This window comes from Enoplosus armatus, chromosome 19 (assembly GCF_043641665.1).
Source record: "Enoplosus armatus isolate fEnoArm2 chromosome 19, fEnoArm2.hap1, whole genome shotgun sequence".
NCBI lineage: Eukaryota > Metazoa > Chordata > Actinopteri > Centrarchiformes > Enoplosidae > Enoplosus > Enoplosus armatus.
Window position 1 is genome coordinate 12,542,959 of NC_092198.1, and position 25,800 is coordinate 12,568,758.

The 25,800-nt window shown below is 39.7% G+C and overlaps 2 protein-coding genes across 2 annotated transcripts; both read right to left on the bottom strand.

Moving 5' to 3' along the window:
- Positions 1 to 12,215: 12,215 nt before the first annotated feature.
- On the bottom strand, positions 12,216 to 17,757 carry epm2a (EPM2A glucan phosphatase, laforin). The gene is made up of 4 exons (XM_070926259.1): positions 17,499 to 17,757; positions 16,403 to 16,577; positions 13,177 to 13,421; positions 12,216 to 12,499 (listed from the first exon to the last, which is right to left on the bottom strand). Exons 1-4 carry the CDS (start codon positions 17,755 to 17,757, stop codon positions 12,216 to 12,218), a joined length of 963 nt encoding a protein of 320 aa, XP_070782360.1.
- A 1,029-nt stretch (positions 17,758 to 18,786) lies between these two features.
- LOC139301976 (hydroperoxide isomerase ALOXE3-like) lies at positions 18,787 to 25,409 on the bottom strand. Its single transcript, XM_070925515.1, has 15 exons — positions 25,341 to 25,409; positions 24,579 to 24,743; positions 24,150 to 24,354; positions 23,970 to 24,051; positions 23,751 to 23,873; positions 23,517 to 23,620; positions 22,989 to 23,161; positions 22,660 to 22,803; positions 22,284 to 22,487; positions 21,167 to 21,253; positions 20,857 to 21,023; positions 20,533 to 20,654; positions 20,316 to 20,416; positions 19,838 to 20,008; positions 18,787 to 19,709 (listed from the first exon to the last, which is right to left on the bottom strand). The coding sequence occupies exons 2-15, from the start codon at positions 24,723 to 24,725 to the stop codon at positions 19,530 to 19,532; spliced, it is 2,010 nt and encodes a 669-aa protein (XP_070781616.1). The 5' UTR covers positions 24,726 to 24,743; positions 25,341 to 25,409; the 3' UTR covers positions 18,787 to 19,529.
- Between the last annotated feature and the right edge of the window lie 391 nt (positions 25,410 to 25,800).

The window sequence follows — 25,800 nt, forward strand, 5'->3', positions numbered from 1 at the left end:
AATATGATTTTTTTTTGCCTGCAGGCTAATGGGTCTCAGTGGTGAACTGAGATTTTACACATCTCAAATAAAGGGATGTTAAACTGTGATGAGGTTCATGACATCAGTAGCTGAGATGGCTTGTAGAGGGGATAATCCACGGAGATCATTATTTTTAATTAGCTCCAACTTTTCAGGATTGTTACTGTTGGCTTTTCACATTAACACTGCACTGCACATACCGCTGTCCACCACTGCTTTGAAACTTCTCCTTGCTTTGATTGGGCCCTGTGAGTTGTTTTCCATTGTGCTGGCTTTGGTGTTGTTGTTGTTTTACTGTATGTCCAGGTTTGGCTAAGAAGTAGAAGAAGCCGGTCAGAGGTGCAAATCAAAGGTTACAGAATTCAAAAAACTTTTTTGCAGATGAGAACAAAACACAAACAACAGTTGCGAAATTCATCCAAAATTTACCCATAATTTGAAAGTGAAGTGATTTGAATTGGAGATTGTATTAGCAGTTTTCTTAAAAGCCTAATATTTAGCTTCTGCCTTTTGTTAGCAGTGTAACAGAGTTTATAGCTTATGGATTAAATGTATCTTACCAAAATGCACATTGGAAGTCAGAGTTAACTTCTTCTCTTACATTTTTATACACACAGGCTTGCACCTTTTGATTTTTTTGTCAAAGAACCAGACATTTTTTAATTTGTTGTTTGACTTTTGTACTGTAGATTCAACCGCAAATGTCCATCCAAGCCTTGGTGGTGCTCCAACTGTCAGTCAGCTAACATTGTCTATGCATGAAAGCATTTAATCCACTTTGTAACTCAAATATGCATATTTGAGTTACAAATACCATCAATACATAAAAAAGAGTAAAAAAAAAAAAGACACAATGTTGACAGAAAAAATGTCTCTCCATCACTGTCTCTTCAAGGTGACACAAAGAGTTAACAGAGGTTGACGGGCGGACGTAAAATTCATTCTGTCCCATCAAAACAAGTGCAAGGATGAGTGCGTTGTCTAAGTTATCCATGCTACTCACTTGGTAATGGCAGAGTATTATTAGCGGAGGCAATGAGACTAGGGAGTCAACAATGCCAATATTCAGAGGAACAAACAATTTCCATATGCCTATGCAAATTAATAAATGTGGAAACATTGCAAATACCCCTCAGAAATAATACATAGAACCATTTCTGGGAAATGTGGAGAAAAGTAGAGCGTTTGAAGACAGGGTGCGCTATGACTTTCCCTTTTCTGTCACTGTGAGCTGTAGGCTATTATCTGTCCAAAGAGACATCAGTCTGCTGGAAATGTGACATGAAATTACCCACAATCCCCTTCTGCCCTCCCATCAACTTGGCAGTTTCACAGCCCCCCAGAGTTACAGGATAATTTAGGTAGGGATTTCAAGTGAAATTGTGTGTGCTTGTGTGTGCATCTGCATGCGAGTGTGTGTGTGTGTGTGTGTGTGTGTGTGTTAGAAGGAATGAGAAAGAGATATCGTATACTCAGGTTGAAAGATTGACATTGAATGGAATGGAACTTTCTTTCTGAAGATAAAGACAGATAGGTGAAGTCCAACAGCACAAACTTCCTCCTGTTACTGCTTCATTTGCAAAGTCATTATAGACCAGTCTTAGTGCAAGTGATTTGACAGTGAGGGTAAACTCTTCTAGAGCCTCATTAACTAGTATATGAACTTCACTAACATTCCTCCCGTAATGTGTCAGCTGTCTTAACAGTATATGACAACTTGTGGTATAATATTAGTCTGCTTTGCAAGACTAATTTGCCTTTGAATATTGCCTCAAGGCTTTGCAATCATATTCAGGTTCACCAACCAGACACAGAAGCCTCTAAGGCTCTACCAAATGCCTTTACTAATGTCTATGGGGACTTGATCGTACCAATATATTTCTGAAGTAAGTTTTGAACACCTGGCTTAGTCCCTAGCCTAAAGACAGGCCTCATCTACTTTCCATCTGTCCGACTGTGGGGCCCAGATGTGCTGATGAGGAACAGTAATGAAGGCAAGGTAGACAGAGCAGAAATTCAGGACATTCAATAAGAGTGAGCAAAATGCACTGAGTGGTGTACAAGCTAAACCTCTCATAGCTGCATTTATATAAAAATTAAGTTTCTGAGAACATTTTAAACAAGCAAGTTTTAATCCATAGTTGGTTTGGGGCCACATGTCGTATACTGCGTTAAAATATTTTTTTCTTCCTGGTCTTAACTTATTCATACTTAGACACTTGCCCATGTAGTTCTTGTTGAACACACATTTTCTTGTAAATATCAATTCTACCATCACTTCACAGAGCTGATATAAAGATGGGCAAACCAATCTTCTCTGATAGGCCTGCATTCATTATCTGTTGTCACTGGTGATTTATGAGTCCGGCGGTCCAGGGTACTGGCAGCCATATGTCTGCTCATCCCTACACACACAGGACCGTCCCATTAATGATGTTTGGATTCATCATCCAAAGACAATAAACACACCGAATGAACTTTTAATGTATCGACGGCACTGGAGCTTTTCTTCTTTTCAACTCTGCTGAACAAACATAACAGAAAGACTTCGATTTGGGAAAGAAGAAGCTCTGCAAAGCAATTTTGCATTCCAATGGAGGGTGTTGTTGCCAAATACAGACAGAGAAATTACCCTATTCCACTTGTCAGCCAGTGTGGTATTAAGCCTAAAGAGAGATAATCACATTAGGTTCAAAGATGTCCATTAGCTGGTGGGTAATCTAAATTTGCTCTCCACTGTGTTGAGTGACTCATGATATGGTTAGTGCCCCAATACCATGTAAATGATAAGATGCACATCATCAGCTTTCAGCACAGTGAATACCCCAGCTATATGTAATATACTTGCATGTAACCTTGTAAATGTTTATCTTGATGGTCTCCATCCCGTTGCATTAGCTATACGCTAGGGCGCATTAGGGTTAGGGTGCAGAGTCAACACTAAATGATACGAAATTACGTTACTAGGCTACGTTTGAATTTACACATATCTGGTGCAGCCCAGTCCTGGTCAGTCGAGAGCCCTTCCTTAAATAATTAGAGAGGTCTAATACTTTTTTCAGCAACTTCTCCATGTGAACACATATGAATATCCACAGTGGTGAAAAGAGGTCAGTGGCAGTGTGTGTTGGACCCTGGTCCATCTGTGCTGGGCTGTTCCCTGCTCTGTGGTTAATGTTATCTGCTATGGCAGGGAGTCCATGTCAAATAGTGTGAGGGTGACGAAGCGGGTTAGAGTCACACTCTGTCCCTTGTCAACCCACTTCAGGTCTCTGTCCTTCCCTTAGTGGCCTGCTGGGTCTCTGTGATCATGGACAGCTCAGGCATACTGGTACATCAGATGGGATCAGGGCAGCCATGCTGGATCTGTTTTCCTAAGTGGACTAGCGGCCCCTTCTGGGATCAGTAACTGGACAAGGACATTCAGGAGCATGATTTCGTGAGAGCTGTCATCTGGGAAAGCCTACAGTTTCCTTGCACATAAGATGTCAGAAGAAGTCTGCACAGAGATTAAGTCGATTGCATTCTAAAGATAAAATGAAGAGTTGTGGCTGAAATCAAAGGTAATGATCTTGTTGTCCTTGTTGTACCAACTGTTGGTATGTACTGTTATATTGCACTGACCAAGTTGTTGATACAACGACAAATGTTAGGGAAGATGTGAGTGAGGTACATAAAGATAGAAAAACCATGACAACTCCCTGTGCATATACTGCATGAAGCAAATTTAATCATTCTGATTTGGATTCTTATTGTCAAAGCATAATTCATCTTCATGCAGGAGCGATTCCATTGTCAGCCAGAGGACGGTAATTATAAAGAAAGAAAGGGTAATGTTCAAAAATTCAGAGTAAACCACTGATACATATTACATGGTAGCCTTTTCCCTGCAGAGTCATGCTAAAATGACGGACGTGCCTTTCATTGGATCATTTAGCGCTCGTTGATCTCATGATTACCATGTTAACTGAGCTGTCAGCTTTGGCATCTGGCATCACTGATTCAGGCAGGGGGAAAGAAACTAGGGAGGCAGGCCCACTTATCATGCATGGCCACACAATCTCTATCGTCTTTCTCTGAAGGCTAGCTGGCTTAATTACATGCTAAAAACGTCTTCAAACGAGCTCCTTTCACAAAGTAATGTATACCTGTCCAGTCCTGTTTAGTTCAGGATGACAAATATGAATAGTTTGTATAGCCACTCACAAACAGCACACATACATTTCAGATGGAGAGATCTCATTTCTTTCTTCACGTAACCGCTGTTAAGCCATACCATACGAACAGAATCAGACGTAGTGACAAACAGTTTTGACAGTGACCACCAACAGTGGTTTAATGATACTATTTTAGGCGATCTGAAGCTCAGATTTATTATGTTGTAAATCTGCAGTGCAGCACAAAAAAAAACTGCTTGCATCATAAATCATCTAGGCAAAACATTGTCAGTGGTCCCAAGTTTGATTAATATTCTAATCAAAAGCCTTTTAGCTTATCAACCAACTGTTGGTATGTACTGTTATATTGCACTGACCAAGTTGTTGATACAACGACAAACGTTAGGGAAGATGTGAGTGAGGTACATAAAGATAGAAAAACCATGACAACTCCCTGTGCATATACTGCATTAAGCAAATTTAATCATTCTGATTTGGATTCTTATTGTCAAAGCATAATTTATTTTCATGCAGGAGCGATTCCATTGTCAGCCAGAGGACGGTAATTACAAAGAAAGAAAGGGTAATGTTCAAAAAGCTGCCGTACAACTTATTTTTGGAGTGTGCTTCAATGCACTACTTCTTTTAACTTTTTCAACAGTATCAACAGTATTAAACCATCCACATGTTGGTTGTCATGGGCAGCAAGTTTGTAGTTAATGGGCCAAAACATACAAATCCACTGTTATGGTCCTTTAATAATGCTCCATTTGTCCTTTTGTGTTTACCATTAGTGAAAAACAGGGCTATTAAACCTTTGATCGTCTTGAACAGAATTCAATAGACTTAGGGAATTCCTCTTTAGCTTTTTGTGGGGAACTAATATTGTTAACAAATATAGATTTCATGAATTACAGTTTAGTAAGTTAATTTTCCAGTTCCAGTGACAGTGATCTTAACTAACCAAAAATAAGTTGTTCAGCGGCTCCTCAAAAGTTTCCTTCATCCTCTCTGTGACTCAAGATCTTTGCTTAATTTCTTATGTGAGAAATGAGACATAGAAGGAGAATGAAATTCAGAGCCCAGACAGAACTGTGCACACAGACCCAGAGCACAGCCCCAGGTAACAGATGGAATTTATTGATTTAGGATATATCTCTATTACCCAAGTCCAAGGTCATTGAACCTAGCATCTACCTGTGAAGTGTCAGTCTGTGCTGAGCATGATAAAGGACATCCTATCCATATAGACCATATAGGCAGATTTTGGTAGACTGTAGTACCAAGTCATGACAGAGTACACATAAAGATCGATCAGTGTTTTGGTCAGGGATTGTGCACAACACACAACCCGTACACACTCATGTTTTACATGTTATTCACCATGGCACAACAGCATTGTATCCCCCTCCCTTGTTCATATCACAATCTGTCCCGCTGACACTAATCAATGCCAGTCGCAATGTGGAAGGTGGAGAGAACAACAGAGGTATTGACAGCAAGGATGGATTTTACAGGAAGCCAGTCAGTACAGCTGCACAGTGACTGCTGTGGTGGGGGGTTGTCAAAGCAAATGACTTACTTTATCCATTTCTCATTTTCCCTCACCCACCACTCTTCCTTTCTCTGTGATGAACAGTAATGTGCTTAAATTGAGTGCAGTGCTTGAGTATCATAAATGGAGGTAATCATTTCAGCCACCAACAATCATCTATATTGCATGTATTGTGTCTTGAATTTAAAAGATCTCTTTGCCGTCTAGCAACAGTGAACAACAGTCTGATGCCATTACTTTAAATAACTTCAGACACACATGTAATGAGAATCAAGATCAGTCTTGTCGATGTTGACTCTTGGCTACATTTATCAGCCAAGGCTTATCCAGCAAACCTCCATCCACAGAGAATATTTTTGACTCCTGAATGTTTTTTATTTTCAGACCAATTAATGGCATTAAGAGAAATCTGGAAGAGACTGCCTACTCGAGCTGTTTGAAAACTAGACCATTAAGGAAACAAATTGTCAAGTTGATTATTATTAGATTATCATTTGGGTTAAGACCACTTTTCACAGTCTGACAAACACAGGATATGCATATACGGTAGAATCAATAACTAATAAAGAAAAATATAAACAAACAAAAAAATAAGACAGTAATGTCCTTTTCTTTTATGTTGCTGTTTGCTTTTGTAGCATGAAACTCAAACACCTATATACCTATGCTAAGTAGATCACTGATAAGTAAAAGTTCAGATGAATTAGAATAGGTAATATGTGACACTTACTATTCAAACAAGACGTTGGTGGTATAATATATTTGTAAAAAAAAGAAATGCATAATGAAAAGGGTGGCATAGTGTCCTTTATAAAAGATTCTTGATAAAAAGGAAATAAAGTGCACCCCGAGTAAAGGCAAAAGCCCACCAACTGATTTGGAAATGAATAGGGTGCAGAGTATATGTGTTACAGCAATAAACAATTTTCAGATTGTATTCACACAGTCTGCATGAGAAATATCAAGTCTGCATATATCAGTCCAGTCATTGTTATGGTCCCCCCAGGGACAAAGGCTGGATATTATTGAATATCAGTAGAGCACTGCCACGAGCTGCTTGTGGAATGACTCAGACTGCAAATAGTGCTTTAAAGTTCAGTTGGCCAATAGACCAGCTTAGCAGATGTTGGCTGCGTGGATAATCCCCCCAACTGGCGCTGGTGGATGTTTTGACGGCTCCCTCTCTTTGACTCCACTTCATTACTGCTTTCAAATCTTTATGTATCAACAGAAGTGAAAGTACCCAGCTAACTAAATGCTTGCAAGTCTATGATGGAAAACTGCAAGACATTTGATTGAGGTCTCTTATAGCTCAAAGGGACTCTCATAATTTATAACATTTCCACCAGACCTTTTGATCAGTTGCTGTCACCGCATCATGGGCTCAGCTTGGATTACACCGATAAAATGAAGTTGCTTGACACTCCAACAAACCTCACTGTATCTCTTTATCCATGAAAAATGGCCTCTGTAAGACCATTCTTCTGAACTACTACAGTGGAGGTGAAGTGAAAGCAAACCCTGTTGGAAAATGCTGCTGTCAGTGTCTACACAGAATTCATGTCTATCAAGTCTGTCTCTGGTGTATCTGGAGGAACATGTAATGGAAATTTCCAGTCCCCAGGTATAAACTATAAAGATGACCATATACTTGTAGAAACCTGTCAACTCACATGTCCTGCCTTGTACTTGATACGGCGAAAAAGCAGAAAAACCTTGTGTTTTACTCTACTGCATATAACAAATTGCCAGTGTCTTAAGCCGGGCTCAGACTACAGGAGTTTTGGGCCGATTTATCCCAGATTCACCCCTCTTGGAGGAGAAATCTGGTCTGGGACCCTTTTGGTACTCTGAGGAGTTCGCAGATCCAGTCTTAACCCCCCCCCCCCCAACATGCTCGCAGACTCATCGGAGCCACTTCGATCATTTTAAAAATGTTTGATATTTACGCATTAAAATCTGGATGATTACGTCAGTTATTCCCGAGCGCGACCTCTATAGCCAATGAAAGGGGCCAGTCTACAAGGAGACGGAAGCTAAACGTCAGCGTTACAAGCAAACGTTAGTCCCGGAGCAGCGGACCCGGTTGCCGTGTCCTTGAGACTAACATTGGTTAGCATACTACTGACAGTTAAAATCTCACCTCCAGTTCTCGCTGAAGAATAGACCACCGGTGTTGACCGCGTCTCCTCAACCATTTTCTCATCCAGACTCGTTTTGCCTTCGGCTTTTGTTTTTTCTCACTGCAAAGCATTACTACAGCAAGTTGTTGCACTACATCAGTCTCCGCTTTGTTTACATCTACTTCCCCATGAGATCACGTGAAAGTACAAGATGCTGCATTGCTCCCTCTGCCAGATAATCGTAATAATATCCTGTAGTGTGTGCATGTTTGAGATCAGAGAGAAGAACATTGTGAAGTTTCTCCTTATGTGCGTGATGCAACCCGATTTCACATTCCTGTAGTCTGAGCCCGGCTTTACTCAATGTCGGGGGACAGGCCAGATAAGATGGCCTTAATCGTTCTGCTGTCTTTTAAGATGCTGTTCTGTACCAGCTAAAAGATAATGATTGACTCGCTATCTTTCCCTGACCTTGCAGTAACAATGTGTATAAAAACTAACTTCTGCTGTGCTCTGGGCTCACTCGCTCAGCTCACTCATTTGACTGTGAGTCCATCTGCAGATGCTGAATTAAACCTACAAGAAAGACAAGTTTTGACTTTGTGCTTAATTCTACAGAAATTGAAATTGAAACTTACGGCACGATTTATTATTTAACGATATTACACTGCACCTCTCTATTTCCAACTGTCTGACATTACTCATGCCTGTGTATGTTGCGCAGAATGCCTCTATGTTAGATGTTTTTGAACTGCATAGATAAACTCCCCCTTGTCCTCTGGCTGCTGGTGCAAGCTACTGAAACATACATGGTAGAATAAACCTGTATATCTGGAGCTATTGGATCTCTTTGCCTTCTACAGTCAGTACCTGCCAGGCTGTCAGTTCTGCAGCAAAGTCAAGAGCAGTGTCTTCTTTGCTGGGTTTTTCTGAAGCACACAGTGAGCCAAGACCATGCAAATGGTATGGCTGGACTTGGAATCTATTAGGTAAATTGACCAGGGGTACCCAGACTGATGTGATGAATATAAATCATTTGTGACTCTTTGTATGGGTGACTTCTGTGCAGGTGAAAAAGCTTTACCTCGCTATGCTGAATGAATGCCCAGTGCTGACTGGTCAAGCTAATGGAACTGCATGGAAGACCAATGGTAAACATGTCAAAGGGCAGAGTTCGTGTTGAAAATATCACGTGTCTTAGAGGACCAAAGGCTTATTGGACAAAACACAAAATACTTTCCAAAGCTGAAATGGACTGGCTGGCTATGTTTTGATGATAATATTTAATACAGAAAGTAAACAAACAATGTCTCCTCTGCTTATCGATGTCACAGATATGCAAAGTAAAGCAGAGGGACGTTTAATGAGGCTTTGCAAGATGTGGACTGTCTGGCTTGTTAATGAAAGCTGCTTTAAGTATAGCCATAGAATACAAAATATTTGTCTTTGAATGGAGAGTGCTATACTCTCCTGCACTCAGTTTGACTTGTGTTGCCTGCTTGCATACGCAAATGTCACAAGGATGCCGGACCGTATTGCAAATCCATGGTGCACCCACTCAGCTTGCTTTATGCTCTTTAATAGGTATGTAGTGTAACTATAATACATGCTCATGTGGTTGAATTACGCAGAATTTGATAGCAGTCGGCAGTAATGTACTTCTGACCAGAATAAAATGTGTCCATGGAGCAGGCTACTTTTATAGTTAGGGAAGTAAACCCAAGTATAGTTATCATATACAATAGTCCTTTCTAATGCAGAAGCCGATGGAGAGTACATATTTTTATGATGACATGGACCCACTCTTTACCCTTGTGGTTTTATTTTCCAGCAGTGTCATGACTCAGGTTAATGAGACAGTCGGTCTATAGCATCCTCCTGGTTGTCTGTATGGCTCAGGTGGATCCTTTATAACATTCTGCACCTGTTTGTCACGGCCGCTGTCCAAAGTGCTGATCCTGAGGCCACCAGGGAGGCAGGGGCTGTCCGGGGTACTGTCTTTGATACACCGACAGGCATTATTCCCACTGCTAACGACGACAGGATACAATCTTCACAGCTGGCGAGATTTGCCATTTCAGACATTGTGTAGACGTTATTTAGGAAGCTTGGCAGTAAATCCTTTGAATAGCTCTGGTATTTTGTTTTCATCTTGGCTGGCGTCTCTGTGCTGATATCATGAACTTGTACTGATTTGAATCCACCACCTGAAACAGACACTCACACAGAGCATTTGAAACAACATAGCATGTGTGGAAAAAATCAATACTGCTTGTTAAAATATCCAATTAAGCCCCTCCACCCACCTGCCTGCCCTGCTCTGGCTGTGTAGGTATCCTTAACAGCCCAGCAAGGATCTAAGATTCATACACACGATACAACATCACTGAAGCTGTTTTAATGGCTATTTAGCTGTATCTTAAATCTCAGTTTAGCAGGTCAGTCTATTTCATGTGTTTCTGTTTTTTTCATTTTACAGGAGATGGATCGTTTGATGGATCCATATATGGATAAAAGAGGAGGTGTACTGCAAATATATAGAATGGGTCTGTGACGCAGAAGGAATGTCTGTAAAAGAAGAAGCAGAGGGAATAAATGCAAGCTGATGGCTTGCAGGGACATTGCAAGGCGTAACACAGGTACACAGTGTATCCTCTCGGCACATTCTGGATTAAACTTTCTGGATATTTCTGGATTCGTCATGGAATAAATCTCCTGCACCAAAGAAAGCAGTTGCAAATGCTCTCTAATGCTGACTCTAGTTTGAATACAAGGATCTGGGGGAACCGGTGTAGGTGATGGGCACATTCTGGAAATCATGTGGACTACAAATACTTTGTAACGTCAATCACTAACAATAACCGAGTGGAATAAATTCAACATGTTTACCAATTACATTGGCATTCATTGGTGACAAAACCCAACCCACACACATACAGTACCGTATACACAGACGTTCATTAATTTTCCTTAAACTAGTACAGACTCTGCTTCTTCAGAAAAAGAGAAGCATTTCACTCATTTCATATTCAGTTTTGTGAATATTTTTAGAATGTTTGGAAATCCACGATGATTTGCTTCTGCTAGCACATGTGCATGGTTCAAACCACCCACCCATCCCCACTGACAACCTCATAAGGTGCTGTTTTCTGAAGAGACTCAGTGAAAAGTAATGAGAAGGTATTTGACTTGTGCTTGAGGAAAAAAATCTTTCCTCCATTCTAATCCACTAACTCTCTTAAATTGGGGACAGGTAACAAAAACACTGCATCTTAAGAAAGCAATATATCTTCAATAGGAGTCTAGACAGGAGTTCAAAATTGACAACAAACAGTATTCCAATAATGTCTTATTATGTATGCATTAAAACGGTCTGGCAGGGATGTTTTCGTTATTTAGGAGATGGGCCGGAATAGCATCTGTCAGATAAATAAATAAAGATGAAATGCTATCCGGCTCTCCGAGAGAGATGGGGCGGAGCTGCATTCTTCGATGTCTGGGAGCTGAATACCTCTCTGACCAAAAGGGAGAGGAATTGTTGTTATTTTCGTTTTAGGAATTGATTTGTTGCTTTGGCAAGGAATGCCATTATCATGCAGCATTAAGACCTCCCTCCGAAAAAAAGATAATTTTCCCTTCTGAAATAAAATTGATACACAGTCATGCAGTATCAACTGCAGAATAACCAGAGGAGCACGGCATGTTAGAGGAGAGCAAACAGCAAAAAGAGAAACACTGGCTATATTTCTCTAAATCTTTGACCCCTCTCAGTATGGAGAGGGAACAAACAAATGTCACTATATTATATACTGATATTTGTTTGTTTTGCCGTGTTCCTCTCATTCATTGCTGTTCAACACATCAGCTAAAAGTTGCCATCTCAAAATGTCAACTCTATTGATTGATTATTACAAAAAAGGCTAAAAGAAAAGGTCTTTCCTATCACCCCTGTGGACATTTAATGAAAACTACTAACAGTGTCCTCAGCTGTCCAAGTGCACAACTGTATGTGCCACATGACGGAGAGTAAAGTTAAAAGCTAACACATCAATTAATTATTGATGATGAATTGCTTGCAACATCTATGCTGGCAGCCAGAATAACTCTTTCCAGGTACTTGGAGATCAACTAGATTTGGAAAGCCACTCAGCTGAAGTGGGTCACTTATGTACTTAAGATTTAGTTAATTTCCCGTGCTATAGGTTATTTCACCTTCTGACCCCTTTCACGCTGACTATACAGTATGTGTTTTTTAACACAACGTCAGGAATCATTTCTTAAAGTCCAGTCCAGTGAAGCTTTCCATAACTGTAACTTCTGCTTCAAATTTGGAGACTTCAGTATAAAGACACTCAACTCTCATGTCTCTGGGTAGGAGGTAGATGATTGCAGTTGTCCAAACTTCTGGATGAAGTCTGCTTGAGCCTGGACTAAAGCCTCCTCATCTATGTACACTGCCGGCCTCCTGGCTGCAACAAAGTACTGCACCTTCCTCAGGCTCCAGCCGAGGACGTACATGAGCAGGCCACAGACGGCTGCCGTCGACCTGCCGACTCCAGCGTTACAGTGAACATAGACCGTGTGACCATTTCCCAAGAGACCATGAAGCAAGAATACAGCCTGTGGAAGCATCCTGGTTCGACCTGCAGAAGAACACAATAACACACTTACAGGAGAAGGCTGGCAATATTCTGTGTGTTTCTTATCTCAATAAATCCCACGAAAACACCAAAACCAACAGTGTGCTAGTTTGTTTCAATACTTCCCTACTGTGGCACTCAGCCCTAAGCCCATTCATTCCTACTGAATTCAATCTTTATAAACAACTCGTGTGTATACGTTTATTTAGGCGTTTTCCTGGGTATTTGTTCACAATAAGAAAAATATAGGACATCACCAGACTTATTCTTCCACATACTGTGACTTGTATTGATTTACTTGAATATTTACTACTTTGCATCACCTAAGAAACTTAAATATAACCTAAAGGACTGTCTGCAGTTGTTTGCCTCAAGGCAGACTCATAAATACTTAAAATGTACATTTATGACAATCCTTCTGTAGGTTTCCGGATTCAACAGCAAAATATCCTGCTGTCAGGAATAAACTACCTGTCGAGTTTTAGAAACTAAACTAAATGAATTAGTGTTCTAAGCGCTGTGAAGGTTGGCATAGTGAGTACGTTTAGAGCTTTTCAGCTGGATGACTGTACTGTACTGTATATGCACTGCCATGAGGAAGCTGTCCTCTCACTCCAACTTGACTAAATACTATTATTATTACTGAATTTGTTCTTGTATGTCCACAAAATTCTCCTTACCCTCAGTGCTCATGTCAGGTGTGGGTATCCACACATACAACAGGCCACAGTCTTTGTACAAATGCATCATGGTCTCCGGGGTCATGGCTTCCCCAGCGTCACGCCTGCAGCCGTTAGAGTTGTTCACCACATCCCACTCTGTCTGGAAGTTCATCACTGCAGTAATGCCCAATTCATGCTTCATCTTTATAGTCACATGTTCCACCTGTCGAGGGCAGCTGCCCAGCCAAACGCGTGGCAGCACCCTAGGGGGGCAATAAACAGGAAGGAATTAATCATTTATTTGTATGTTTAAGTCATGATTACATGCTAAACATACTCATCTCCCTGTGTTTCTCTCTCCTACCTTCCTCCCTCTCTTCTCTCATAGCAGCGATGTTTTATTGACCTCTTGTCCCTCCAATTTTCTGCCTGACCTCTATGGTCAGAGGCAGACTCCATTTAGTGCTCATTAGCATGCATAAAGTCAACAGCCAGGGGAGGTGACACGTAAAAGGATGGAAGGACGCTGTTAATCTGTGATGTCCCAGAGTGGCACTGCAGTGAAAGTCTCTGGTCTCGACTTGCTGTTATCAGACGAAATCTGTTTTTTTACATACAAATCCCAGCGAACTGGCTTCGTCATCAGTGAGTCAACTGTCTTTCTTTCTGCCACTGAAGAATTATACACCTGTTTTTTCTTCTGAACTGAAAAAGTGAACTGTACAAGTTGTGTCAAAGCAATTATCTTATTATCTGTATGATTAGCCCTTTGACTATTTCAATCTATTACAGTAAAATGAAAGTTTGAGAAATGTTGGAAGACTCTGGGAGATGGTTTTCTTGTTTCACATTGTTTTCATTTAGTTTTAGTCTTTTGTCTCTAGCGTTTAGTTCTTCTAAGTTGATTTTAAAAATGAACAAAACAAACATTTCAACATGTTGAAATAGCACACTTATTCAGTCCAACGGTAATAAAAATTCATTACAAAAATGGCTATATAACCCTTAGGCCACTTCTCCTCTGAATATAAGCATGAGAGACGAGGCACCTGCTGGCAGTGAGTTAAAGTCTCTTTGAATCATATAATGAGTTACTGCAGAGGTGAGTGTGTATGATACTTTGGGCTACACGGATGCAAGGTCTGAGAGACTAATTTAAAAAGCTATTAATAGGCAAGATACAAGGGCACAGTGCTTCCTACTGAACACAGGTCCTTGACATAAGCCTTGTAAGGTCTTCGGACACAAATTAAAACCTGATGGCACCAGCCAAGCCTGCTCATTCTTATGCAAGTTATGTGCTCACTGCCTCAGGGGTCCCGGGCTAATTTCTGCTGTGCCTGGTATACCATGACACTGAGTATGTGCCTTACACAAGGAAGGCATGCATGGGTAGGTTGATCGACTGTGTGCTGGATGTTAAGTGTGTGTGTTTGCTCATCAATTTAAGCCCAATATACAGATTCAGTCAAATATGAACATGCATCCTCCAAACCATCAACTCCAGATATTAAGCAAATTACATTTGGTGTTCCTAAAGGTTATGTCACGAGTGTGTGTGTGAGGCAGGCACATCAGAGGGTAGTGTAACGGGGCATAAAACAGTCAAACGTGGTGGTGGACTGTTGCTTTTTTACCCAGTGGATGACTGACCAAATTTCATGGCAATCCACCCGATAGTTGTAGATAAATTTCACTAAAACACAAATGTCATTGTCATTGTGGCTTTAGAGGAAAGATCAAGGATCACCAAAGTCAGTTGGATTCGTCCTCTGGGCACTATGAATGTTTAAACAAAATTTGATGGAGTTGCATGAAACAGTTGTTGAGATATTTCATTCTGAACCAAAGTGACCATTCTGACCCACCGAAAAACGTATTAAGGGTGTTAAGGGTAATGGTGCAAACTAATGCCTTTCAGCAATTTCTTTGACAGATTTATTTACATTTATTTGTGATAAATAATAAAACAACTACTATTCAGCCTGGAATGCTGAAAATGACTGAATTTAGTCAAACCCGTCATTGAGCTGTTATGAGCAAACACAAATAACTCACTATCTCTTTTTAATAGACTTGTGAAAAAAACAATGCCAAGGAGGACAATGAAGAGCGCTTCAACTGACAGAGTAACTGTCACTTACTGCCTGAACTGCTTATAAAATAAAAGTGAATTCTGACCAATGCCCTCTCCTCTCTCCCCTGAGATCACCAACAAGGTTGAGGAGGTGATAATACAACTGGTAGTGGTCTACTTTTTGAAAGGACAATCATTCTCAAGTGACAGACAGCAGCTATAACTAAATGGGAGAGAGCAAGGTTGAAAAACAAAGGAGTGAGCAGGCTTAAGAGGGTGACTGAGGCTTTGTCTGCCCTTTAAGAGAGGGAGGTAAGACTTTTAAACTCTTACAGCTTCCATCAAGAAAGGGCAGTGTGCCCTGCCCTACTTGCAGAACACTGAAGTACTGAAGAAGAATTTTCTGTGACAGATGTAATATCAGGACGGAGCAGAGTTCACACTTGCATTGAGAATATAGATGAATACACAAGCCTTACTGAAGAAGATTGGCTATGTTTGAAAACTGTAAGGAAGATAAGAGAAGAGGAACTGATGCGATCCGCAGTATCGTTCAAGAAACAGTCACACTTCAGCATGGAAATTTATTGGCCCCATGGGTCCTCATTAATTTTTAGTATTATTAAATATGGTACAGTGCCCACATTGGATTTCACAAAGGCAGAAAACTTCCAACAAGCATCACATTTCGTTGAAGTAGAGGAGAGTGATGGGTCTCTTTGTATTTACGACAGGCTACAAGAGGAGTACTTTGACAGTTTGCAGGTTCAGGTCTTATTTGTCATTGGAAATGATGTCAAAATGGCTGAAAATCACAACGGAAAACCCTCAACGGAATAGTCATAGTACGGAATAGGAAAATGTGTTTTATTTGCTTACTTGTCGAGAGTTAGTTAAGAAGATCTACACCACTCTCATGTCTACAGTAAACATCAGTACACAGTTAGCTTAGCATAAAGACATAGAGGGGTAAGCAGCTAGCCTGGCTCTGTCCATGGGTAACAAAAGACCACCTACAGGCACCTCGAAAGCATACTAATTAACTAACTTACCCACGCTATGATTTCTAAAAATGTTTTAGCCGAAACTGTGACATATTGTACTTGCTTCATGCAATGCAGACACTCACAGTATTTGCATACAACATCATGCAGACGACTGCATTACCTGGAGAAATGTATGGCCTGATGACCAGCCACACCAAAATAAAAGTTGGTGGTGTGTTTCATCTCGTCTGTGTGTCCTGTTTCCTCTATCCAGTGACCAATCGGATGGCAGTACACTCCATCCACCATGTTCCTCTCGTCATATGAACAGCACCTGTCGTGGCTTGGACCACTACCTGGTGACAAGGAAGACAACCTTTCTGCAGGTTAGTGACCAAATACCCATTTTAGGAGGATTTGGGACACATTTGGAGTACTATTTTAGTATAAAGATGCTTTTTTTTTGCCTGTATTTTTCTTTGAGAGACAAAATATACTGTGTTGCATTAAACAGGAAAACAACTGTTTAAGCATCAAATACAAAAGGACTCTCATAATAACAACCAGTGGTGGAGAGAAACAAAGTACATTTACTTTTGAGGTATTTGTTTCAACTTTCTGCTACTTAATACTTTTACTCCACAAAAATTCTGAGGGAAATGTTGTACTTTTTAAAGGTTGCCTATAATTAAATAGAAATCATATGATCAGTTAATAAAAAATTATGCATTGTTATAAACAACCCAACAGTATATAAAGTAGTTAAAATAAGCTTCACCTCAACCAGCTACAACATTAAAATGCTGCTTACATGTTAATGCATCAATAATAGTAATTGAGGCAAAAACAATTATCCCCAGTAATATAATGTGAATAATAATGTAACACTGAAAGGGGCCATTTTGCTGTTGATATTTTAACTACATTTTGCAGATAATACTGTTGTACTGTTATTAATAAATTATTATGTATACTTTTGATGGCAAGATTTTACTTGTAATGTAATATTTTTACAATGTAGAATTTAGAAAATAGAAAGTCTCAGTACTTCTACCATTGATAAAAACATAATTCTATTGAAGTACACAGGTGCACTGAAATCATGAGCCGTTTAGTAAATGACCAGTGTCACATTACCGCCATCATGTGGCGGTAAGGATATATTACACAATATGAGCCAAACATGGCGGAGTTATTGTCTTAGTTCGCCTGAAACGTTATCCTCGATGGGAATTACATGAAATCTTTGTGACGTCGGTCACAGTACTGACGTATACCTTCCCAGATATAAGAGCCTCGGTCTCTTTTGACGAACTTGAACCACAGAGTGTCTTTGAACGGCTCTGCCAGCTGCACGTCGCCGATCCACAGACACGGTTCAAGCGGTGACAGGAGCTTCTGTGAGGCTTTCATCTGGACTGCTCCGCTCGGGTCCCAGCGGCCCATTTCCGCACGCGAACCCAAAACAAAGACCTCTACGTCCGCGGACTCCGGAGTGAGAATGACACCGAATCTGAATAACATGGTCGCAGCCATGACTGAATCATATGTCCACAATCGTTTAGTAATCGGGTTTGGGTTGTTATGTATTTTAGCTCTGACGTCCAGTCCGTGTGGCCCACAGACTGTATGCTGTAGTCTAAAAATACTCGGATCGTGTTTTGGATGGTGTAGTTTGCAGCAAAGACGAGGTAGGAACAATGAGGTCCCACTCTGTCAGAATTACCGGGGACAATAAATCAGCCACCTCACAGTGCGCTCTACTACTGGTGTAACTTAAAATTCTGTTAATACTTTTACTAATGTATTTCCTGGAGCACTAGAGTATCCCACCCCAGTGCACATGCAAGTTTCAGAGTTTCCTCCAATGGCAAGCCGTTTTCACATTCAATAGCTTGACTGGAAACATATAGCATATATCTATAATATTATTCTTCCTAGTCAGAAAAGACATTTCAGATATCCACAATGACATGTTTGATATCCAGAATGAACATTCTGGATATCTGCAGTAGAATTCTTAATAGGAAAAACTACTATCCACTTATTACTAGTCATAATTTTTATCTCAGATATCCAAAATGAAAAACTATTCCAGATATCCATAGTTATTTTAGATATCCAAAATACATTGAGACTAGTAAAAATGGCATTATGGATATCTATAATTGGTATTATGACCAGTAAAAATACAATTTCAGATATCCATAAATGAATTGTGGATATTGAATGACGAGTAACAAAAAGGGTTCATTGACTATCCACAATTTATTTGTATTTTGTATTTTAGATATCCTTGATAGCATTTCTCTTAGTCAAAATGATATTCTTATTAGTCAGGATGGCAATTAGAGATATTTTCAATGACATTCTTACTAGTAGAAATTGTATTCCAAATTATCTAAAACTTTGTTTCTCCTAGTCAAAATTCAATTTAAGACGCTATTAGGGATATCTATAATATGTTTTTTAAATTTTTTTATTACAATAAAAATGACTTCTGCCGTAATGAGCGGGCCCAGGATCAACTGATAACATAATAAAGGGACTGTACGCATAAGTGGATTAAGTGTTAAATTGCTCTTTAAAAATCCCAGTAAGAGACAGGCGACACAGAGGTATTTACACACATTAGACCACATTTAGCTTGATATTTTAGGATTGAAGACGGAAAAATTCATGCATTTCCATCATACATAATAATATAATATAATAAAACCCTGTGATTACACACATTTATGAATACTATACCACTTTATCTAATTCATCTCTGTCATCATGCTCTTAATGTATAATAGGAAAGGAAGAAATACAGAGAACCGGAAATCAAAACATAAAGAGGAACTCTCAGAGCCAGATCTCTGATATGAGTCTATGTGACTGGTGTTAAACACACAGTAGTTCTGCTCTCAGAATAGATATGATGTAAAAATGAATGCTGTGCACTTGTACAAGTCTGAAACAACAAAAGCAGTTGCAGAAAAATACACAGAACAAATTGTAATGATTCACCAAATGTTTTGGCCTATTTTGGGCTATAGCCTAATTGATAAATAGGTGCCTGAGTAATGTTTAAGCTATTACTTCCTGTGTTAATCAGTCAAGTAACATACAGCAGGTTCATATGTTACCATATAACTCGTAGTGATACAGCTAAGTATAGTCCTCTTGTCCCAGCATATAACACCTCACTAACTGTAACACCTCACCTATTTTATGTACTGAATTCAAGGTATAACACACACATACAAGTGTTGAATAATGCATAGATACAATCATCTAATGCAGAATGGCTTGCTGAGTCTTTCTCAAATACTTATACTGTTCTCTATCTGATTAGGGTTCAGATATGTGTAGGGTACTTCAAGCTTCAGGTTTCTTTTTGTAATTGCTTCACTGAGATAGGACAACTCTGCTTGAAATTCCTTAATCATCTGCTTTGGGGGAGCCTCGTCGAACCGTTCTTCAGGGTATGTACCCAAGAGAACCTAACAGAACGACAAAAACAAGACAGAAACTTAGACTGATACAGCATTTCATGGTACAAAAAAGCATTTTCTAAAAGTGGATAGGCCATAATGATCATACTGTAAGTGTTCATTAACACCAAACTTACAACATCAGTGTATGTGTTGGAAAGTATCCACACCAATGTTACAAAGTTGACTGTCTCTCCAGCATCTGGGAGGGTCTCCAAAATCGTCTTCATGCTTGAGTGCCCCTTAGTGGTTGGAGGAGGTTTGTGCAGCAGGAGCGAGCCGTTGGGCATCCAGGATTGGTAGTCAAACTAAATTATGAAAGAAGCATCAATATGTGTCACTTAAGTTCTTTATATTTTATTTTATTATATATTGTGGGCCCGACTTTGATGGAAAACTAGTTAATAATAGTAATAATAAAAAAACAATGTAATATTAAACATTATAGAATAAAGGATGTTAACATAGGAAATGCAACCTTTGCACCAGTTCATCTAAAGCCCTGCTAAAGGGAATTCTTAAAAGACAAATTGTAATGGAGACACCAAATTCCAGATCTGCCTCTTGTTCCAGACATTTGAAGTGTTAAAACAAACTTGAACAAGTTACTATTACCTGTCCATTATTGACTGCAGCATGTTGAGCCGTCACTGTGAACATCACCATGGTGATGAACTTGATTACTTCCTCAACAGTCTTAAAGTCTGCCGGAAACCCTGTTGGCAGCACAATCATTATCAGTTAATTATTGGCATTCATTGCCTGCTTGGAAATGTTCAATATACTACAGGCTACTATAGAGTTTCTCTATCTGTCTACATAGGTTAAATACCTGAGCCTTTGTTTCCTAAGAGGCCATGTGTGAATATCTCACTGATCCATTCCTGCAGCTCAGTGTCTTTACGGACGTCACCGTCTGAGGGATAATAGTACTCCACTACTGCCTTCACAAAGCTGGTAAACACAAAACAGTTAGATTTTAAATTTCAAATTATTATATTTGTATGTGAAACAAACCCCCGGAAAGACAGTGCTCAAACGAGAGCTGTTGGTTCAAGACTGTTGAACCAACATCTCTCCCCCCTCTCTACAATTATGCCTGTAAGCTGTTGCTTGTAAAATAGATCAGTATCCAGTTGCATCATCAACAGGTAACCTGCTGATGATGCTCCACAGCTTCAGGCCGTCATCTCTGTAGTAGAAGTTGGGAATGGACTCCAGTCCTCGTGCAGTGATGTTCTCTGGCAGACAGCAGGAGCTGTAGGTAATTTCAGAGAGAGCCCTTCTCATGAGCTCTGTCATCCCATCGTATCCGAGTGAACTCTAATAATCAATAATACACAAATATTAACCATCAGACATTTTTCTTGAGTTAAAAAAAGTTGTTAAATAATCAAAGGCTGAAACTCAGATTTCATATGGTGCAATATGATTAGAAAATTCAGAAATATGTTAAAGAGCCATACTATTTTAAAAGCCCCATCAGGTCCAAATAGAGATTTGCGGCCTGTAGTGTTTATGTGGAGAGTGTACCGGAAGTGTGGAAACAGCAGCTGTACAGACAAAGGGAAGAATATTAAAGGTCCAATATTATGCTCATTTCAGCTCTTTATTTTTATTCTGGGATTCGACTAGAGTAGCTTTGCATTATTCACACTTCAAAAAAGTCTTTATTTATTTTATACTAGTCTTTTTATGCAGCCCTTCAGTTCACCTTCTGTCTGAAATGAGCCGTTTTAAACAAACTGAACAACCTCCAAAAACTTGAAGAGTAGTCCTGAGCAGAGCAGTCCAATAACTCAGACAGACTGAGCAGGTGGATGAGCGTCCCTGTACTTGTTGTGTGTGCTGTGTCTGTATAGTTCATCACAACCTGACGGAAGTCCCGACAACTCATTTAAAGGCACAGTTTCTGAACACAGGCTGTATGTAGTTCTCTGTGGAGTGAGTGTTTTGATACTTTCACAGTATTTATACAGCACCTAGACCTGCTTTACAATGAAAAAAGACATGGAAATCTCACTTTCTACAACATGGGACCTTCATAAGTAAGATGCTCATTTCAGCAAACAGGCAGCACCACCCAGTGTGTTGATCACCAAAGGAAGCTGTAACACAACTGAAAACTGGTTCTCTTCAAGTGCCAGAGTAAACCCTGATGGATACAAAGTTCATGATCATGTTCATGATTCAGCCATCTTGTTTTTTATTGCTTGTTCCTAATATTATTTAATGTAATTTCTTTGCTTTCTTTGAAAATGGCCATGTTACAATGTTAAATTGTTTTGTACTGTATAATATACTGAGATCACCATGAAATATAAGTTAAGATACGTTAAGTTAAGTTATGGGGTGCCCTGGTGGCCTAGAGGTTTAAGGTGCTGACAGTTCTTTCTAGTTCTACTTTTATTGCATGCATTCCTTCTCTCTCTTTCCCCTCATTTCCTGTCTCTTCTCTACTATTGACTCTCTAATGAAAACACAAAACGCCCCAAAAAATACCTGAAAAATCAATCAATCAAACGTCAGATCATCAGTTCAGATCAAGGGAATAGACCTATGACCTCTGCTGTGTAATTGTACCTTGTAGAGGGGATGAATCACTGGGAAGCTGCGGAGAGTGGCAACAGTGTAGACTTCTGTCAGAAAGTGAGTGTTCATGAGGTGGTGGACTGCTTGATGATCTATGAAATCTGCATTTTTAATAAACATCTTGGCTAGCAGCCAGTCCGTCTCTGGGTCACTGGGCAGAAAGATGGGGTTCTGCTCAGAAGGTTGTTGATGCAACTGGAATGTGATAAAAACACATTTAATTTCTATATAAAATAGTGAAACAGGACTTCAGAAAACATACTAATGTACTATGGAACGTAACATGATTATGTGACTAGAACAGGGATTTTACTTAAGTTCATACAGTATAAATACTGTCACTGACTTGCTGTATCTGTATCAGTACCTGTATTGCAATTGGCATCAGTTTGTGTTCTGGGTTCAAGTACAACAAACAGAGACCAGCAGTCACGTGCAGAGGTTCACCGTTATGGGCTCTAGTCGGTATTCCATCTATCCTCTTCTGGTCAGAAAGGAATATATTGCCTTTCTGTATGTGAAGGAAAGACAGAAGAAACAAGTGTTTAAGTCATCAAGGGGTATCACTGATTTGTAATAAATGGAGGCAATGGGATTCAGGGACTTTCCACTGTGATACATGTACACTGTTTAAAAGTACAAATGGTCTCCCAAAGCAAAGAAAATTTCCCATTTAAAGCCACTCATCTTTCATACCTCCATTTCCTTCTGCAGAGAGCTTCCCTCTTCCAGGAACGGCTTCACCATGTCCTCTGTGACTGGAAGGTTTGGGGGAAGCTCTGAGCAACGCTTGATCACATTGGGGTTCATTGCGTTCAGAAACTGGGATCCATAAAAGTCATCTTCCTTCCAGTGTTCTGTAACGTACTCTGGAAGAATAGCAATAGCTTTGAGGCCAGCAGTAAGCCATGGTCCATGCAGTAGGCACAGTGCTTAGCTCTGCGATTTCTGTCAGTCACCTTTCATGTTGTGGCTGTCTCTCAGAACTCTGAAAACTACTGAAAACATATCAAAACGTTCCATTAAGACTGAGCCAACCCTCATGAATTGAACCCAACTTGTAGCATATAAATATTTGTGTTTTCTTTTTACTGAGGGCCGGGTTCCGGTTTCGTTAAGATAACTTATTGCCACTCATACATGTATGCTTGTATGCATAGTCACCTGTTACTATGAAACTATAAGAATGACAGTATTGAGGTGAGTTGAAGAACAGGACTCTACCTGACATTGTTGTCTTTTTGAACCAGAAGATGTTTTTCATGTGTTCAATGCTTTCCCATCGTTCAGTAGATCCAACCAGCCCCTTAAACATGAGCTCAGCACCGCTGAAATAAGAGTAAAAAAAAAAAAGGCAAGGTAAATGCAGAAAATTAAACAATATACTGACATTAATGCTTCGTAATAGCTTTTAGCCTTACAAATCAGTCATATATTATTTTGGAATCAGTGACTCACATTATTATTTTTGCCAAAATAATTTCCATTGATTTGGACGTAGAGAAGCAGATTTCAGCTGGGATCTCAGTTACATGTTTGAAAGGACTCCTGTGCGGTAGCCTTTGATCAGAAATCTGCCATCTAAAAAAGGAGAAGCAAAAATCAAATAAAGATTTGCCTCGATAAGTTTCTGAGAAACTGCAGCTGTAGGTGCATATTGTGCACACGAAAACTTACTGGTACAAGCTCTTTTTAAGTATCAGCTCTTTTTCCCGATGGTCAATCAGCAGGGGATGGTCCTCCTCAAAAACCTTCATGGCTGAGACATAAAAAGAACATAGCATTAGTCAAATTTGAAGTGACATAACTAACAAATATGACATATTTTTCTAATGAGTTGGGGAATTTGAAGCAGACCTCTCCCTCCTCTCAGCTCCACCAGTTTTCCCCTGGAGATCCATCTGTAACAGGGGAAAAGAACAACATCTCCTTCTGGAGTCGTCACCACTATTTTGGAGCAGTACCACTCATCTTCTGGGAAAGCAAAAAAAGGCTCTTTCTCCACTCTGACCAGCAGAAGTTTCCCCAGAGACAAACTGGTTCTCACAGTGTATATCCCCGTCTGGGAAAAAGTTCAAGTACATTAAATCTTGTGTCTGTGACAAAGTACCAAAGTATGAATTACATCAAGTTAGATCAACAAATAGGAAGGACTGATTCAAATAACCACTTTTTGCTGATGCTTTCATCAGTACATACTAATACTAAGACAGACATACTGGCTTTCTCAGTCAAATGTAATTGCACTCAAATATGTCTCTGCATGGTAACATCAATTCAACTTACCATCCCAGTTTTGAAACCTACTCCAAAGTTGTTCAACTCAGTTCGCCCACTCTCCCCTCCAGTTCCAAATAAGGTGACATGTATGTTGTCAAACGTTCCTGCATTTGTCATGTTACCTGTTGTCACTTCCAGCTTGTACTCAGCCATGGTCAATCAGTAGCAAGTCTGCGTGGATTGTAATAAAGAATATCTAAAGTCAATGGCACATGTTAATATTTTCCAAGTAAAATGCCTGCATCACCTACCTTTTGGCTTTATTCGGCTCTTTCTGTTCAGTTTTCTCAGCTATTCTCAACTCCTTTTTTATGTCTCCACATCTCATGCTCCTCCCACTTTTAGTTTAACAATAACTGGTCATTTAGTTATGATTTGTTAAAATTCAAACTATTAGAGAAGGTTTACTTAAGTCCAAATTCACATGAAAATCATACCTTCCAGCCTCAGCTGTACGTTGTCTTTAGTGCTAATTAGCTAATGTTAGAATGCTAAAGAAAGATGGTGATCATGGTAAACATTATAGCTGCTAAACATCAGCATGTTAAAACTGACAGTGTGAGCATGTTTGCATGCTGAAGTAAGCATTCAGCTCAAAGTACAGCCTCACTAGCTGTTAACATGACTGTAGACTCTTAGTCCTGTTTACAGATATATTTTCTAATAATTCTAATCTTTATTAAGAAAGCATAACATACAGTAAAGATAGACAAAACAGGATTTAAACAGTCCAATCATTTTAAAAACAAGAAAAAAATATATACTCACGGGTTGAACTTATTTAAGAGGAAGTTGTTTACATAAAGATTCAGCTATTCAGAAGTTGTTGATAGATAGTTATTAGTTTTTTCTCTAAAGAACTATGATCTAGCTGGAGTGTATAGTGGCCCAGATCCAGTTATGCAGAAGTTTTTGCATATTAGAGTTCAGATATGTAAATTATAACTGCTCCAGGAAGATCCTATTCCTTTTAGCTGTCCAAAATGCCTTCACACAGCCAGTGAACAATGTCTGTTGGAAGAGGGGTTTGCCACAAGCCCTACCACCATAACAGATGTGCAATGCTCTCAGTGGAGATCTAGTGGTTACCGTCAGTGAAGGCTCAAGTTAAAACATACATTTGACACAAACACCACAGTTTCTTCTGTTTCTTCCCCGAAAGGAATGGGGAAAAGTTGCACTATCCTGGACTTAAAAGAACATCAGTTCAGTTTATCACCCCTTTAAA